At 39.7% G+C, this 19,009-nt stretch overlaps 1 protein-coding gene across 3 annotated transcripts in view; it reads left to right on the top strand.

The window, feature by feature from the left end:
- Positions 1-19,009, top strand: part of SGCD (sarcoglycan delta) — a 910,945-nt gene that overhangs the window by 815,086 nt on the left and 76,850 nt on the right. For all 3 annotated transcript variants that reach the window (XM_038534931.1, XM_038534932.1, XM_038534930.1), the window contains one exon: positions 987-1,059. In XM_038534931.1, the coding sequence (XP_038390859.1) occupies positions 987-1,059 (73 nt within the window). The remainder of the gene's footprint in view (positions 1-986; positions 1,060-19,009) is intronic.

Raw genomic sequence — 19,009 nt, 5'->3', positions numbered from 1 at the left:
GTATAACAGTGGTTAATGGAGGATTTCTAGACATTTTAACAATGCAAGGGGATTCCAGAAATTCAAACCTGATTACAGGATACTACTCTGCCCCTTTTTGTTGCATCAAAGAAATACACCAAATAAGGTATAAAAATAAACACCTTTACTTCAAAGTACAGGATACTGCCTAGCTAAGTTTAATTGAAAAACTAATATCCAGTGCAATTGTCTTTGATAAACTGAGGCTTAAATGATTTGAAAACACTCTGGGAGCAGACCAATCAGATAATCACCATCTTTATGGCTGGGAAGGTTCAGCTGGTGATGACAAGTTGTAAAGATAAAAGCTTATTGCAAAGTCAAGAGCTAAATGTCTAGATTGGGCTGGGGATCAATGTTAATACTCAAAGTGTAAAAGCAGTGAACTTCAAATCATCTTTCGTAGTGTTCTGTTTAACTTTTCAAGATAATAGTGTAGAATTTTATTTACTGAAAAATTGTTTGCTTAATTTCATTAGATGGACACCTCACAGTGTAACGGTGTTCTCCACCATCCACCCACTACCTAGATGTTGGATGTGTTCTGTGATTTGTGCTCTGCGCTGCAATAAGAGGCTTCAGCTGCTGTTTTTCAAAACATTTCCAGTTGGATGACTATTAATAGTTGAAGAGAGACACAAGTTAAACTGTGCCATTTCTTAGGCATCTTCTTCTCTTTTTTTTCATTTTTTTTTTTTTTAAGAAGTCGACATAGTATTTGCCTCATGGCCTCACTCTGATCTCATCAAGAACACTTTCAAAAGAATTTCCTTGTTTTTTCAAAGGCTGTTTGCCTGAGTTGATTTAGTGCTCCCCTATCATGGAGCTAAAGCCGCTGGCAAAATCCGTGCTTTGGGTTGTATGAAGGATTCACTACATTTAGCTCCCCTTATTGTGTTGATTGTGCCTCCAGGTGACATGTCCAAAGTCTCCAACCTCTGTTTACTTTTTTCTTTTGTTTACAGGAGCGGAGGGCACAGTGTTCCCTAAATCTATAGAGACACCTAATGTCAGGGCAGACCCCTTCAAGGAACTAAGGTAAACTTCTGACTATGGTTTGCATTGATTAGTGGCTATTTCCTTTGTCTGAGCAACTGACTGATGATTCATTTTGAGTGTATGGAATGTAATAGGCATCACAACATGAATATACAAACTTGGAGAGATTAGAAAGAATGCGAAGATAAGCTACATCCAAGAGAAAATTTTCTCAGAGAACTTAAGAAGATTGGGGGTCTGGAGGAGGAGATTGCCAGCCTTGTAATTATGAGATTTGGGATTCACTCATTCACAGCGTTTGTTTCCTCCTGTATTTTGTGGTACCAAAAACCTAAGCAGTTACAAAACTAGTCAGTAATTGGTACTGATCAGTCCAAAGAAAAGTGGTACAAACAAGAAACTAAAGTCTAAATACTATACAGATTTTTGTTTGTATATAACAAGCTCTCTATCAGTTGAAGCATTAAGGTACTAGAGCTACTTTCTGTGGATATTCCATGTACTGGTGTTAATCTTCAAATATCCCTAATTGTACTGCCTTTAGCAGAAAAGGACTCTGAGATGCTGTATATTTAGTACCAACAACTAAGGAAAACAAAAAAGAACAATAGATACATACAGACAAACAGGCCTAAAAACTACTCCAGCCACCAAAGGACCATCCTTGGTTCCAAAAAGGAGATACATTTAAAAAAATGGTATGTTGACACTAATATAACTATTTTTTTGCTATATACTTATGATGCAGGCAGACTGGGACCCAGTGAGGGCTCCTGCAAGACTAGCTAAGAGGGTCCTTGGCTTTATGCAGGATAGAAATCAAATGTAAGCCAGGAGAGGGAAAGCATAATTTACTGAATAGCATGAGCAACATAAAATAGCAAACAGGGTGTCTGGGAGAGACTCAGAAAGGAAAGAGAATGAGTTTCTACATGACTTGGGGTTGGGGGCTAATATTGGAAAGGGGTCTAGGGTATGTGTTCCCCCAGGAATCCAGAGCAGGTTCTGATCAAAGGCAAGTGTCAGGTAAATAACAGGTGTTACTCCACAATATAGGGAGCATTGATGCCAGTGTCAGCTGAGGTTTGTTGGAAGCTAATGTCCTGGGAAATGTTTGGGATCTGGCTCTTCTTAGGAGTTCTTAGGTGTTTGGAACCTAGGACAAAACTCAATGATTAACTTTCTAGCTTCCCCCTTGAAGTGAGAAGTTAGCTGCTTTGACTTATTCAGAAATGGGGCCTAGCAGAGATGGAGCCACTCTATAATGGAGTCCCTTTAGCTTCCCTACCTCGCTCAGAGCCATGAAGAACTCAGTGAATAATGGCTTTCTTCATTTCTTGTAGTTCTTTTAACTAAAACCAATCATAAATCATCATAAATAACATTGAATGTTTAATAGCAGACATCAAACATTAGCAAATGTGTTTGTATTACACAAGCTGTATCTACTCTTCTGAGACGCGGCCCCGAGATCTGTGTCTTGCTGAAACAGCAACAGCTATGTTGGAGTTTGTGTTTCCCTAAACAGAAGCACACGCTCAGTAAATGGGGACGATTATCACCTCATTATGAAGCCCCTGACATTCTTGCTAAGCCTGTAAGTCTTTATAAACATAGGGAAATAAATAGGGCTAAAAGAAGATGCTAATTGGTGGAAAAAGAGAGCATTTTCTTATCAAAATCCCATATACAGTGGGCTATAGTTTTCACATTATATGCCACATTGCAAAGCTTTACTTTTCCCTAGAACAGCTGCTTCCATCTCAGGGCTACTACCTGCCAGAAGTTACCTGCCACTCTGTCAGCTAGATCCTTTATTTCATAATAGGCACTAAAGCTGGAATCTTTTCAGCAATTCCACCAAAGGAAACCTGTATTTTAGGACTCCAAGAGCAAGCTTATTCTCTGAGATTGTGGTGAATCCTCGTATGTATGATGTGAGAGCCCTTTTGAGACAAGCTAATATGTGGCCTGGTTCTCTTCCCTTTCACAGACCTCCTTGGGAGCAGGGTTCTTTGTAATACAACTAATCAGTAGTTAGTCCTGATTAGTCCAAAGAAAAATGCTCTCTAAAAGAAGCTGACCTAGGGGCTCCTGGGTGGCCCAGTAGTTTAAACGTCCAATGCTTGATTTGAACTCAGGTCATGATCCCAGGGTCGTGAAATCCAGCCCCACATTGAGGGCACTCAGCAAGGAGTCTGTTTGTTCCTCTACATCTGTTCCTCCACCTCCCCACTCTCTAAAATAAATGATTTTTAAAAATAAATTTTAAAAAATACTAATAAATTAAAAATGAAATAAACTGACCTCTAAAAATAATACAGTTACCTCCCACCCCATGGAGCAAGCTCTCCATTACCTAGAAGACCAGGAAAGTTTAAGAGTCAAGAATTTAGGCTAACTTTGCTTTAAACAGAAAACTAGAGGCCCCTAGGTGGCTCAGTTAGTTAAGCATCTGCCTTCAGCTCAGTTTCATGATCCTAGGGTCCTGGAATAAAGTTCCAAATCGGCTCCCTGCTCAGTAGGGAGTCTGCTTCTCCTTCTCCCACTCCCCCTGCTTGTGCTTTTTTTCTCTCTGTCAAATAAATAAAATCTTTTTAAAAAATAAACAGAAAAGTAAATCTGTGGATAAAACCAAACCCAGCCCACATCAAACAAACAAAAAGACAACTCTCCAAGCAACCGCTCAGCCCACTTTAGATATCCATGTTAAGAAAAAATAAGAATAGATGATTTGCTCATATTACTCTATAGCCATAATGATGTTCTTCTGTAGACCCTATGGAAATCCCCAGGACCTTGCCCTAAAAAAAGCTGAATCTCCAAAATTTACAAGTGAATCTCCTAAGTCTGAGTGCAACAAAATAAGGACCACTGGTCGTTGCTGCATTTCCATTGTTTATTCTAAAGATGTAGGTATTTTCTATAGAAACTAGAAATAAAATTTTCTTATAGGAACCATAAAAACACTGTAATACATAATTCTACAACTGACTTTGTCTTTGCCCCTAGCAAGTTGATGGTTGATAGCCTGAACTGAGTCAGACTGTGATAATTAGCCCCTTTATCCTTACGATTTTTTTATTTTAATGGCACTTTGTGGAGGATCTCCCACCAATTGAAGGGTAATCAAACATAGTTGATACATTATCCCAGATCAGTGCATCTGTGGACGGTTCACATTTGTCAACTCATGGTGTCACATTTTATTCTGTGCAATTAAATGGTATTGACCTTGGATATTGAATAAATAGGTAATGAACCTGGTGACTAGGTCTTCTAGCCTCTGGCTTTACAGTTAGATCAGTTTTACTGTTCTAGCACATTTGTGCCCATGTATCTTCTAGTCTTAGGAAAGTAGAATAAATTTAGGGAGATCCCTGGATTTGTGCCAGCAGGTAGCACTGAGTGAGCTGCTTAGGTGAAGCAGAAGTAGTTCACTCGTCAGTAGCAGTAGACAGAGGTGGGAGAATATCGAGCTTGGAGACAGAAGACTACAGCCAATACACTATGAGGTCTTAAGCTAATCCTGGAGCCCTGATGTCAGTAAAAAGCTAGGTCACTTGAGGCTCCAAACAGCTAATCCCCTGACATTATTTTACCTTTTATTTTAAAATAATTTTAGATTAAAAGAAGAATTGCAATCATACCAATTATTCCCCCATACACTTGACCTGGTATTTCTGATGGTAACATTTTACATAGCCATGGTATATTTGTCAAAACTAAAGAATTAACATCATAGACCTAAAATATTTTATGTAAGATCTGCTTAAAAGGGTGTAATCAGGGATCCCTGGGTGGCGCAGCGGTTTGGCGCCTGCCTTTGGCCCAGGGCGCGATCCTGGAGACCCGGGATCGAATCCCACATCAGGCTCCCGGTGCATGGAGCCTGCTTCTCCCTCTGCCTGTGTCTCTGCCTCTCTCTCTCTGTGTGTGTGACTATCATAAATAAATAAATAAAAATTTAAAAAAAAAAAAGGGTGTAATCACATGAATGCCTTACAGATCTAGAAAATATGTATTAAAAAAAAAGATGTTTAACAGAAAAGTTGTTGGTTGAGACATGAATTAATGGATCTTTAAAACTCCCAATGCAGTTAGGTTGGAATGTTTGTAATAAGAGGTGTTTTTTTGTTTTTTGTTTTTTTTTAAATAATGTTCTATACCCAGATTTTCTTGGTCTTACTTCTCAATGGGAAGCGAATTTAGTTAAAAGACTACAGGTTATTTATACATAAACCATCTTCTGCAATGAACGAGCAAAATTTAAATCCATCCATGTCCTTCACTTACCCAAAAAAACAAACTATGGAAAATGGAAAATAACATCTATTTCAGAGACCTTCTCTGTTGGGATAACTTGTTTCTTCCAATGTCTCTTTTGGCTATTAAAGGGCTTTTGTTTGTTCTCTAGTTTTTTGTTTGCTTGTTAACGAGAAGCTAATTTTAGGCCTTCAACACATCTTCCTAGAAAATCTCAACCCTCAGCTCAAAGAGTGGTAGCTTCCTCTCTGCTAGAGTTTGAGTTGTGGTTCACTGCTTTCCTTTTCAGAGTTACTATAGTTACTGTATTCACAGTGTTTGCTTAAGATGTTTGTAAATAATCCAGGGTTAAGTTGAAAATCACAAAAGAGAGTTGCTTCTCTCTAGACAAATAATGAGTGTTTAGCAAGGTCTGAGCCCAACATCCAACTTGGGCAGTTTGTTGACTGTCCCTGCAGGACAATTCTGAAATAATGACATGTTGCTCTAGATTCAAGACTCTACTGAAAACATCTACCAGGCACTATGAATATCTCTTGAAATAAGAAAAACTACTTTAGAATAGAAACTGGATTTTAATAAATTCACAATCTGAAATTCACAATCTGAATATATTAAATGTTCACTTGTTCATTATTTCTTTTTCCTGGTGTCTGTATATAAAGACAAATGGAAAAATCCCTGATCTGAAGCGGTGCATGATCTGAGACAGGAAATAGGCCATTTAGTTTTGCATATGTATTTTCTGTAAGAACAAAAGCTATCTCTGAATGCCTACCTTGCTGTAAGGATTCTTTTCAACTGTGAAGCTTCCCTGTAAGATTCTGATCCTACAAGAATAGGAAATAGACTGTGAAATCTTATTTCCCAGACATATGCCATGGGAAATGTAAAAAATGGGAGAAAGTTACATAGACCACTGAACACAGATAACCAACTCTGTTCCTCTAGATATCACTAAAATCTTGGAAGGAACCACAGAAGAGCAAGAACCCAAATGGCCTTTATAAAAGAATTCTTCATCAGCTAATGTGCAGACATGTTCTTCCTCTACATATAGTTATGACAAGGGTTATGACCTGATTTCCATTTAATCACAGCTCAGAAACTGTTTGCCAGGTTTTTTGTTGTTGTTGTTGTTGTTGTTGTTGTTTTTGACACTTGGTAGGAGTTGAGGCATGTGCTAAATACTTGGAATATAGAAATAAATGAATGAGTACTCAACTAATTTATAGTTCAGGAGAATAAGATAGGCACACCAAAATACAGAGTAGTATATAATAAATGATAAGGGTTAGGTAAGACTGGCCAAAAGAAGGGACATTTTAGTTGCAAGATGAAAGAAAAAAAAAAACAGTAAGTTTTTTTTCTTAGAATTAAAAGAAGGGGGCCTTAAAATTAAAACATGATTCTCTAGGTCCACTTAATGTAAAGACAAATAGGCCAATGTATTTCTACAGCTCCCAAAAATACTACCGTGTCATTTACAAAAATAAGGTTCTGTAATTTCCTTGTGACAATTGTGTCCTTTAATAAATTATGTGAAGGCAATCTCAAATATGATCACACAAGACTTAAATGATTGTTACAAGCTTCAAAGTTCAGTACCTAATTCAGAACCTAAAGAGTCACTAATATCAAACCCATTCTATAGCCTCAAATAAATAGGCATTTCTTTGATACTTTGGGATCTTTATGCCCACAACATTACCAGAGTTTTAATAATAAAGCAGAAAGATTTGAAGATGTAGCTGGTATTCTCAATATGCACTTGAATATTCTATAGGATTTTTTTCTTAATGGATAGATACTAATCTGAACTCCTTTGAGAATGTGTGAGATTTAAAGTCAGTGTATATCATAAGAAAACAAGGATTAGACAGCACTTCCAAGTTGACAAAAATGAATTTATTTCTTTAGTTTTATTTTTAAATGGTTGCAGCCAACTAACTACAGGATTCTCAGTGATTCATAAATTGAAGCTACCAGAATAGTCTGTCAGAGCATCACAGTTCAGTTAGAGGCTTGGTAATACTTCTCTCTTCCCTTGCCCCCCTTAATAGTCACAATAGCAAAAATATTGGAGAGGCAGTTAATATTTTAATCACATATTTATATCATTTTATGCAAATATATTTTACATATATGTACACATGCATAATGTACATATATTAAAACATATATACACACATATTTTACGTATATATACATACAGAGAGATTGAAAGCGACAGAGAGAGTGGGGAGAGAGGTGTTCCTTAGCTATGGGTGGGTGCTTGGTATATGAGGCAATACCACTGTGAAAGAAATCTTTAAATTTTCTCTTTTTCAGTATTTTGCAGACATGTTCTATAACTATCTCCCCTCTCTTCTACCTCCAATCCCATGTAGTTAGACTCAGGTTTTTAGTTTATTTTGCATGTATGAGACTCATAATTATTTGATCATAGAGCATGAATATTGAAGTGATTCAAAGGAAAAATGAAAATGTATAGTGGCCTGATAATATCACAGATATTCAAGGGCCTTCCAAAATAAAAGAGTCATGAAGCAATGCCCATGGTGATCAAGAGCCATGCTTTGAAGGTGTCGTGTACTGGGTTTGAATTTGGTCCCAAAGCCTATTTGCCTTGTGAACTTGGGCAAGTCGCCCAAGATCTCCTTGCCCAGTGCCTAGAACATGGGGAAAGCTCAGTGGACATTAACTCAACAATTGTTAGCTCATGGGAGGAACAAGCAGCTCATTTTCATGGGGCTCCAGTCCTCAGACAGGAGTTCCCAGAGTTTTCAACGTCATTAGCCCATAAAAAGTTTGGTGACCGACAATTTTTTTGGTGAAGGGCAAAACCAAAAAGCTGTTGTGTACCTCTATCTATCATTAACAACATTTTATATAAAAGGATGAGGATATTTTATCTAACAGGATATTCTATCCTTAGACTGGAAGACAGTGCCTAAGCTTCATGCCTTGAGTGGTATTAGTGTGTCATTGTGTTTCCTCCATTTTCCCATTTTGCCAGTGACACTAGTGACTGTGCTATAACCTTTCACTCACACCGCAGTGCCAGCCCAGAAAAAAATACAGATATCTGAAAGCCACAGGCTAGTGCTTAAAGAAGTGGTTCTCTTAGCATACAGGAGGGGAAAAAAAGGGTAAAGAAAAAGGAATACTGCAGTATTAGAGGTATTTCCAGCTTTGCCTTGGCCTTGGTCATATTTTACAAATGTGATAGAGATTATATAGTAAAGCTACCAAACCTCTGTGTCCCACAGGCCTGTCCTCTGTACGGTGTAATTCTACCATTAGAAGCCAGGGAGGGATAAATGGAGAATAACGTCCAAGGGAGACAAGGAGTCCAGGACATAGAGGAAGTCCCACTTGGATAGGGAGAGGAAGTTAAAAACCCATGTCTTCTAGTCTCTGGTGAATTGTAGGAAGAAGATAGAAAATTCAGGGAAAGCAAGTGGTAAAATATACAGCCTGATGACCTTTATTATCTGAGTCACGGAGTGGAGAAACCAATCAGATTTCAAGGAAAGTCAGAAGCAAAGGGTCATCGTGCGTTTTCATTTGGGATTCTAGGAGGAAACCAACTTTCAGGGTGAACTGTCATGTGGCTAGAGAGGAAGAGGGGACTTGGGTCAGCACTGTCAAATCTCCCTCAGCCTCTGGCAGAGCAGGGAGGGTTGGGGGGGATTTTCCTGCGGATGCAGGAAAGAATCATGTGGTGTCCTGTTGGGCAATGCAGATGGTTAACTGATGGTGGTGCAGGCTGGCAGGCTCCTGGGCAGCTTCCCTGCAGTGGGGCTGAGGGCTGCAAAGCAGATGGTCCAATTTGGGGGTGCAGGGGGAAACATACCCAGACCTCAGATGCCACAAACAGCATTCAGACCGGACTCAGTGGCTGCTAAGTGAGCACAGTGAGAAATAACCAGAATTCACCCATGGAGGACTTAGAAGTGTGGGCTGCTAGCCTGATGACAATCAAGACAACATCTCCTGGAATCTGAACTTTCTTTGTTCCTGTCACCAGGATGTTACAAAACCCCCATCCCTCCCATGTCTGTTATGATATCATAAAGAGGGAGAAGGTAATTGTTTATCCTCATGAGAAAGTTAAAAGTTTTTGATCACAGAGAGGATGCCACAATAAATTTAGTTTTTCCTAACAATCCATAAGGATAAGTTTGAGAGAAAAATTAAGTCAGGTAAGAACAATAAGGAAATGCCATTTGCTTTCACTGATGAATACAATTTATAAATTGTGCAGCCTGCAACATAAGGTGTTATGCCAGTCACAACATCCTAGCTGACTGCCAGGCTTCAAAGGCTGTGTGAGTCATGCCCTCTGCATCTTGTAGGAACCATTGAGTATGATCAAAAGGAAAAAAAAAAAGTGCTTTCAGAATCTATCATCAGGCAACTGCTATTAGTAATTTAGTTTCTCTGTACGTCTTGAGCTAGCATTGATTGAAAGTATAATCCAGACCTGATGCTTTAAACATGCATCCCAAAAGTGTTCCTAGATTTGTAATCTTTTAAACCAACAAAATATAGGAGGAAATTCCTTAATAACCAAAACATTTTAAATGTCTCTCCAAATAATTGCTAGACTATCTCTGAAAGCTAAAGCTGTCAGCCATGTGCAGTGAGGTATCTTAGTGCCTAAGTGATAGTCCCTTATGGCTGGCCCATTTTCATCTGAACTGGAGAAGGGCAATGTGACACGTCATTAACATTATGTAGGACAAGTAGCTTTTACTTAAAAATTAAACTTATATCCTTTAAATTAATTTCTAACAGAGGGTCTCAAATGTGAAAAAAATTATTCAAAATATAAACTCATAACGGAGAGGGAGAGGATAAAATTGCGTTTTTATCCATGTTGTCAGGACAGGCATGATATCATAAATTATGCACTAACCTCTCAGTCTTGTAAAACAAAATGGGCATGTGGGTATGTTTGCCAAAATTCCTGAGTTGGGACTACCTTCTGCCTCCAAAGGAGCACTGTGACTTTATTATTGTTTTTATCTTGATTAAAAATGTCAGCAGCTGCCATTTATTATGTAAAGTGTGTGGGGTAGATTGTTCTATTATTCTTGAAAAACACACAATTGCTTTTGAATCTCTCATTTTTTTCCCCCTCAGTAGGATGGCCCTGCTGGATGCATAGACAGAAAATCTTGCTTAATTACACCCTTCATGATTTTGGCTTGAAGCCAGCCTTGTTTTATTCCAATTATAACCTTTTCAAAACAAAGAGTAATGGGAGTAGAAAGGAACAAGATGACAACAGTTTTTACCTGAAATAAGTTGAGAGCTAGAAGTGAATCATAATTTAAAAACAAAAATCAGCCAGTGTATATCATTTTTTTCTTACTCCAGTATGTTAGAATAGAATAGAAATGAGATAGAGACCATCAGATCTCAGAAACAATGCTAGACCCTCACTGAATTTCCTGGCCATTGACTGTGGGTGACCTTGGGCCAAATGTCACATTGGTGGCTCCCATTGGCTTGAGAATAAAATTCCCAACCCAAAGCACTCACAAGTAACCTACATCATTGGTGTGGTCCTGGGTGATGTCCCGACTTCTCATTTCCCATCACCCTTGCTCCCCTTCCAATCTTTTCTCATTTTTGTTTCTCCCTCTGCTCTTCTCCTCTCTGTTGGCCATTTCTCCCATTGAACTTGTAATCCCTGCTCTCACGTTTCAATTTCTAAACATACTTTATTCTATAGTGGTTCCCTTCTATAACACACTGTATTAATTTCACAGATGTGTTATCTTCTCTCTACTTTTTGATTATATTAGTGATTGAAATTTCTTCTGTTCTCTGTGTTTTTGAAATCAGGTCTCTAGATTTTTGATTGCTACTTTTTCAAATGGCTGGTGATTCTGAGATGTCTATTTTTAAGAGTAAAGCACTAAGAATCTTTTGGCACATTTGTGTGCATGAATGAGCCTTATTGAATGGTGGGCTTCAAGGTAGGATGGTCAGGCTGGAGTTTTAAGGTGGGTGACTCCAAATATGAGAATCTGTATACCTTTTCTGTTGAAATAGTCAGTTTCCTCAGGATACCTATTAGTGTCCTAATCCCTTATTAGGGATGAATCTGGAGGCCAGTATGTTCAGGCTGAGCCTATAAGGACTTCTTTAATATGTAGGTTTTCACTTAATTCCCTATTTTCAAGGTAGCACTGCCACCCTTAGCTGTTCTTGTCTCACAGAGCCCAGTATTCAGTTCTTCCCTAGTGAGCATCCTAGTCTGTTTGTGCTGCTATAATAGAATATCATAGACTGGATGACTGATAAACAACAGAAATTTATTTTTCACATTTCTAGAGGCTGGGAAATCCAAGATCAAGGTGCCGGCAGGTTCCTATTGAGGGTCTGCTTCCTGTTTGTAGACAGCCATCTTCTTGCTGTGTGTTCACATGACAGAAGCAGCTAGGGAACTATGGCATCTCTTTTATAAGAGTATTTATGTCATTCATGAGGGCTTTGCCTGCTCACCTCCCAAAAGCCCCACTTCCTATTACCATCACATTGAGGATTAGGATTTCAACATGTGAATGGGGATGGGGGGAGGGAAAAGAGGACACAAACATGTAGTCCATAACAGTAAGGGTGTCCCGGCCACTGGGTATATACACTGGAGAAGCAGCCTAGGAGTCTCCACACTTTCCCATGGAGACCTCAACCAGTCTTCTGATTGCAGTTACACCAGACTTTCTGAGCCCCAGAAGTGCTAGCTTGTTTCTGTCCCTGCACCTGGTGAGTATTATGCAGCTGGAGTTTGCTTTTGGTTTGGTCTTCACCAAAGCCGCGGGCTCTTAGCTTTCACTTTTCTATCATCTGCTAATGAAGTCACTGTTGGTTGTTTGCTTTTCAACTTCCAAAACTTTGTCAACATCTTGCTTCTACCTGCGTGGCTTCTCTTTTTCTTTGTCCTCATGCAGGTCTGTGCCTTTCTGGGGTCCTTTCATCATCATCGCATTAGCATTTTAGGGAGAAACATAGGTAGTCTGTGTGTTGAGTCCAGTCAGAAGTCCTGTCTCCTCCATTTGTAGGCTTCTTCCATTCTCCCTTTTCTTCGTGTCCTCCCGAGTCCCTTGAAATCTTCACTTAGAGCCTTATTGCTCCCCTGTCTGGAAACATTCTTTGTACTCTCTTTCCACATAATCACATTGCTAGTCTCAACTTAAACTGCACTTCCTAAAGAAACTCTTTTGGGTGCGCCCTCTGGTTCATATGGCCTACTGTTAAAACACACATAGACCCTATGCTCCTTCCTTTTAGGATTTACTGGCTGAGAAGTCTTCCACGTTTGCCCATGGCCCACAACCACAGAGAGGTTTAGGTTAGATGGATCCTTATAAATTTACTCTCTCCAAAAGTATGTGCTCAGCCAGCAAACACATGAGTGATTGCTTCCTTCACATTGGTTTGTCAAGGAGAGCCATCAAAGTCTCAGAAGACTCTTATTATCCCATGCCTTTCTTTCTTCTAGCTAGGCTAAGTCATTTCCAAAAGAAAATAATTCATTCCTCTTTCTTTTACAGGCAGTTTCAAAACTTTAGATTCCTTTTTCACCCATGGGATATACTGTAGTCACATGCCAGCAGAACTGTGCTTAACTTGAAGCCCCTGGCCTGCAGTTCCTATTCGTTTTCTCAACCATGGTTATTATAATTCATAGAAGAATGTGAAGTCTTCTTTCACCCAGTTATGCATGTCATCGTCACTTCCTATTCACAAAGGGAAATGAGTTTCCAGGTCTTTGAGTTTTTTTCAAAAATACAGCCTGAGTCATGAATGATTATTTTCCTTGCCTGGCATCTGAGCTCAGGCACACTCAGTCCAGAATAACAGCACAGAGCAATTTGCATCTTTTGACAGTCCAAGCACCATACCCCTAACCTTGAATAGAACATAGATGCTAATAAATTCAGGGTCTTAAAAATGTGAATTATAGTCATTTCACACTTCGTGGCAGCTTCATGCTGAAGAAATAGCTTAAAACTTAATTATAATGCTTGTCCCTTCATTAAGTGCAGATGACATTCCTCAGATAGATTTTCACAGTGACATCTGAGGAAAGGAGTTCAGAAACTTATTAGTTATTCATGATGGAGAATATTGACTGTGTACTGATTAAAGGAAAGTGTTGACACCCTTCTTAACAAGATGCATCTGTCTATTAGTTTTTGGTTCTCCCTGTGGTCCTCATGGAAGGCTCTTTGGGAAATGAGGAAAATACCCTTCATCCTTTGAGAGCAAATGTCTGTAGAAAATGTGCTTGACAAGTGGGATCAAAATGGAGAGCAGGGGGCATCGGGCCACTGATTACCCACCCCTGCAAATGACTGGGCTGTGCGCTGAGGACCATTTGTGAGACACAACAATAATGGATTGGACACATCCCCCTCTTGGCACTTGAGGGGCCATTAGCATTCAGCACTTCCATGGCTCATTCTCAAGCTAGAAATCATTTCTTCGAGAAGGATCCATGGAAGGTAGATTTTGCCTCTTGTCACATAATAATATTATAGCTTGAGTCATACACTAAGTGAACAAGTAAAGGCACAGTCTTCCTCTCTTTGTGCAAGATGTGGTATTCTTACAAAAAGAGATTTTTGCAATTTATTCTGATGACCTAGAATGCCTAAGGAGTGAGGGCAGCAGAGCCCAAAGTGAGATAGTGCAATATAAGAAAGTTTCTTTCTAATTGTCTGAAGTGGTGAATTATCTTCCTTAATAGTCATGAGCTCCTCACCACTGAGAGACTCAAGGTGAGGGGGACTGTCATACCCTATTAAAGAGGTGTGTCATCCATCAGAAGGAAGATTTTAACTATATGCCCTTTCAGATCTGCTCTTATGTCAAGATTCTAAGACTCAGGCTTCAAAGTATGGCTCATGGATGTGATTTTACCAGGGACCTCTCATTACATTAAATTCTGTTTAAAAGCTGTACTCAGTGAGCTGACGTTGAATATAACCTTGAAGGACAGAGTCTGTGACCAACATTAATTGGATCCCTTTTGTTTTCCCTTGTAATATGGGTGTTTGGAGAACAATTCAGATTCTTCAGAGTCTTTGTGGTACTTTGTAAATTTCAAAGCATTTTCATAAATACTCCCTTAAAAACTCCCTGAAGTGGGGCAGGTGGAGTTGTATAGATGAGGAGACTGGGGGTTAATATACACCACCCCTCTGTTTGGCATAATGAATAGACCTTATCCTTTTTTTAGAGCTCAGTGAAATTTTGAGGTTTTAGTCTCTGGGCATAATCTCTCACACTGGCAGCAGTATGGAGTGAAGTTTAGGGACAGAACTCTAGAGCCTGACTGTTGGACCTTAGATCCCACTTTTGTCACCTGCTAAGGTATGCCTCTGGGCAAGGTTTAAAACCTCTATTTCAGTTCCCTCATTAGCAAACAGGGGGATAGGGACAGCACCACCCTCAGAAGGACTTGTGAGAACCAAATAGCATGACATATATAAACAACTTCAACCAACAACTAGAAGGTAAGGCTCAAATGATAGTTTGGGGGACTTTGTTGTTAAAGCAACAGATTATTACCCATTCTTGATTATGGCCAAGAGATCTGTCCCAGTGAAGGGATAATTTTTCTGTATCTTTTGCCTCCCAGAGATAATGGTCAGCCGTGGGTTAATAGCCTATTCTGTACCAGTCAATATAATCAAAACAATAAAAGGGTGAGGCATTCAAATTGACCAGTATTTTTTTTTAGATTTTATTTATTTATTCATGAGAGGCACAGAGAGAAAGGCAGAGACATAGGCAGAGGGAGAAGCAGGGACCCTGAATGTAGGATTCGATCCCAGGACCACAGGATCACGACCTGAGCCAAAGGCAGATGTTCAAACACTGAGCCACCCAGGCATCCCTTCACTAGTATTAATAGTGAACCTTAACCCATCTTTTGAAGTTTTCTTAAAGCAAAGCCACTTTCCATTTAATGAAGGCATGAGAGAGGCAAACCTTACCCTAAAGAAAGGAAAACTGTGGACAGCCCGGGTAGCTCAGTGGTTTAGCACCTGCCTTCAGCCCAGGGCGTGATCCTGGAGACCTGGGATCAAGTCCCACGTCAGGCTCCTTGCATGGAGCCTGCTCCTCCCTCTGCCTGTGTCTCTGCCTCTCTCTCTCTCTCTCTCTCTCTCTCTGTGTGTGTGTGTCTTTAAAAAAAAAAAAGAAAGGAAAACTGAGACTTTGTACTACATAGACATTGATAAAGTGGTAAGTGTTGTGGTTTTGAGTGAAAAGATGAATGTTTTAAGTACTCAAACCACAAATAGCTTTTGAACTTTTTCTGAATTTAGTTGCAATATGGTGAGGGAAAGGCGTAGAAGCATTCTTTAAAAACAAAAAACAATAGTGCTTACATATCAACATGTTTTAAAATCCACTAACTCTTGGGGCGCCTGGGTGGCTCAGTCAGTTAAGCTTCCGACTCTTGATTTTGGCTCAGGTCATTATTTCTGGGTACTGAGATGGAGGACCCCCTCCCCCCTGCCCTATGTAGGGGGCTCTGTGCTCAGTGGCGAGTCTGAGATTCTGTCCACCTCCCTTTGTCTCTCCCCCTTCACACACACACTCTCTCTCAAAAAAAAAAAAAAAAAATCCACTAACTCTCACACTATACTGATCAAAATACTCCCCCTCCTAACTTCTTTAGCCATTTCTAGAAAAAAGAGGTTTAGACCAGCTTCCCTGGAGGACACACCAGACAGAAAACCCCAGAAACAAGAAACCTCATCCGCTTACCTTTCATCCTGGTTGTTGAATGCCACAAGGAATCAATGGCTCTCTCCTAACCCCAGCAGGAGAATGAAATGACACATGAAATCCTAATGAGGTTTCTTTTTTAATTTTTCACATTAACTCTTTTGTATCATACTAGACCTTGCCCCTTATTTTTTATATTCATAAAGGTTTCGCTCTTCCATTAAATTGCTCTCTTTTAAGGTCTAGTGTTTCCTTTTTGCTGAAGGCCAGAATGGGTCCCTATTTTTCACATGGCTTATGTGGATTTTTATCTCATCACCATAGGTTGCTGTCATTGAACACTTGCCTCTTACCGGCAACCCTTTTCCAGCCCTGATGAACCTGTAAGACAGAGTAGTTGCTGTGATTTTTCTAGTAGAATTAATTCTCTTTGGTAATAATAGTTAGACACCCCTGTGGCTGTGAAAAGCAAACCTCAGCAGTATTTTTCAAAGGGCTGGCATCACCTGACCAGAGACTGCTAATGAGGTCTAATAGGTGAATAGCACATGGGTTGAAATGCTATTTCTGTGTGTTCTCTGGAGTAGCCCTAAGAGGGAGTTGAAGGGCATTAGCCTTGAGCAATGTTGATCCTTCAGGTTGGCCAACACTTCCAAATCCCAGCAGAAAAACTTGCTAAGATCTGGGGATACCACCTTTAAACAGGACAATGGGAAGCAGGCTTAGGGTGCTGTTTCCCAAGTTGAACTCATTCAGGAGTTTCTGAGATGACATTTGCTACTAGAATCTGGATACTTCACTCTCTAGGTTTCTACCTGGACCTACTAGGCTACATAACTATAACTCACATGAATTTATTCCTTCTACAAATATTCAAATGCCTGCTGTGCATTGGACATAGGTGCTAGGGATATCATGAGGACCAAGACAGATATGATCTTTGCCCTCATGGAACTTATTGTCTGTAAGGCGAAACCTTGAATACCCAAGCTAAGGGATCAGCTTTGATAGAGCACATTCCTATGCCTAGAACCAGCCTAGCTCCTTTGTGTGTCTTATCTCATTTAGTCTTCACATCAGAAGCACCTCTGAGAGGGAACTCCATAATCATCCCCAGTTTATGGATAAGGGACTAGAAACTCACAGCAATGCAAGGGTCTTATACAAAGGTGTTCAGGGAGCCAGAAAAAACAATCCCACTTTTGCCTGACTTTATACTCTTCCTGCTAAACCATACTACCATGCAAAAGGAATCTGCTCTCTTGGGATGCCTGGGTGACTTAGTTGGTTAAGCATCCGACTCTTGGTTTTGGCTCAGGTAATGATCTTATGGGTTGTGAGATCGAGCCCCACATCAGACTCCCCACTCAGCAGGGAGTCTGCTTGAAGATTCTTACCCTCTGCCTCTTCTCTCTCTCTCTCAAATTAATTATTTTATTTTTATTTTTTGTAAAGATTTTATTTATTCATGACACACACACAGAGACAGAGAGACAGAGACACAGGCAGAGGGAGAAGCAGGCTCCACACAGGGAGCCTGATGTGGGACTCCATCCCCCGTCTCTAGGATCAGGCCCTGGGCTGAAGGCAGCGCTAAACCGCTGAGCCACCTGGGCTGCCCTTAATTAATTTTTTAAAAAGGAATCTGCTCTCAGGGGACAAAAGAAATTTCAATGTCCATATTCTATTTCTCATGCCTTCAACTGGATTCATTTAAGAAGGCTTTCAGATTTTCTGATCAGGAAAAGTAACTTGACACAGTAAAAAAAAAGCTGAAGGTTTAGCTTTCTGTCCATTGCCTCACTGAAAATCTACCACAAGGGAAATGTCTATTACAAACACAACCCCACCATGGAAAAAATGTAAGAAAACACAGATCAACAAAATTTACTTTTCAGTCACAGTCTACCAACCCTTGACCTTTATCTCAGAATGGAGATTTGTTAGAACTAATCAGAAAGCATAAAGCACCACTCTTCACGGCCTTTTGTTTCATGTAATTGTTATTATTTGGTTCACTTATTTATTCTTTGTCTGCCTGAGTTGTAAACTCTAAACCAGTGATCTTCAGCCTTTGCTTCATATTAAAACCACCTGAGAAGTTCAAAAAAATAATCCTGACTCCTATTTGCCATCCCAGAAAAATTAAATCAGATTCTCTAGAGGTGCCGCTTAAATGTTGGTCTTGTTTAGAACATGCCTGATGATTCCAGAGTGTAGCCAAGGTTGAGCACTGAGTTCCAAAAGGACAGGTCCTATATCATGTGCCCTCATTGCTGTGCATGTTCTGAGTATTACAAACTGAAACCTTGCCTTGCCCATTAGCGGATAATCAATAAATGTTTGCTGAATAAGTGAGTAGGTGGAGAGATGGAAGGATGGGTGAATGAGTGAGTGAATAAAGAAACTAATGATTATAACAATTACTGGAATTGAGGAAGTTCTTACAGTAACTATTAGATAATAGTTTACAGCTGACCTTCTAATAGTTTGGTTTCTATATACTACGGTGCCAAAAAACAAAGAATAGCCCAAGGTTTTAGATAAGTATATGAAAAGTAAACAGTAGACTGCAGGATGCTCACATCATCCAGAAGTGGAATTTACATTGCCTTCCTTAATACTGCATTAATCTCCAGTCTTGGCACACTCCCATCTTGACAGTGCAGGCAGCCGTTACATCAAAGGTAATGGTTCATTATTATTTCTTCAGTGAATCATGTTTGTCTGAAGGAAGCAAAGATAACAAAGAGGAAATTATAGTTTGTGTGGGGTGATATGATTGCTTGTAAACCAAGCAGTAAAAGGAAAATGTATGCAAGCAATTGAGAATTCTTTCTCTGTCCTCCAAATGCAGAAAAAGCACAGAGGGAGCTGTTATGCCCTATTCACATTTTAATTGGGGACGGGAGAAAGACACTGAAGTATCTTCCACACCTGGGCAACCCACAATTTCCATGTT

Source organism: Canis lupus, chromosome 4 (genome assembly GCF_011100685.1).
Source record: "Canis lupus familiaris isolate Mischka breed German Shepherd chromosome 4, alternate assembly UU_Cfam_GSD_1.0, whole genome shotgun sequence".
Lineage (NCBI taxonomy): Eukaryota > Metazoa > Chordata > Mammalia > Carnivora > Canidae > Canis > Canis lupus.
This window is presented reverse-complemented; position numbering and strand designations above follow the sequence as displayed.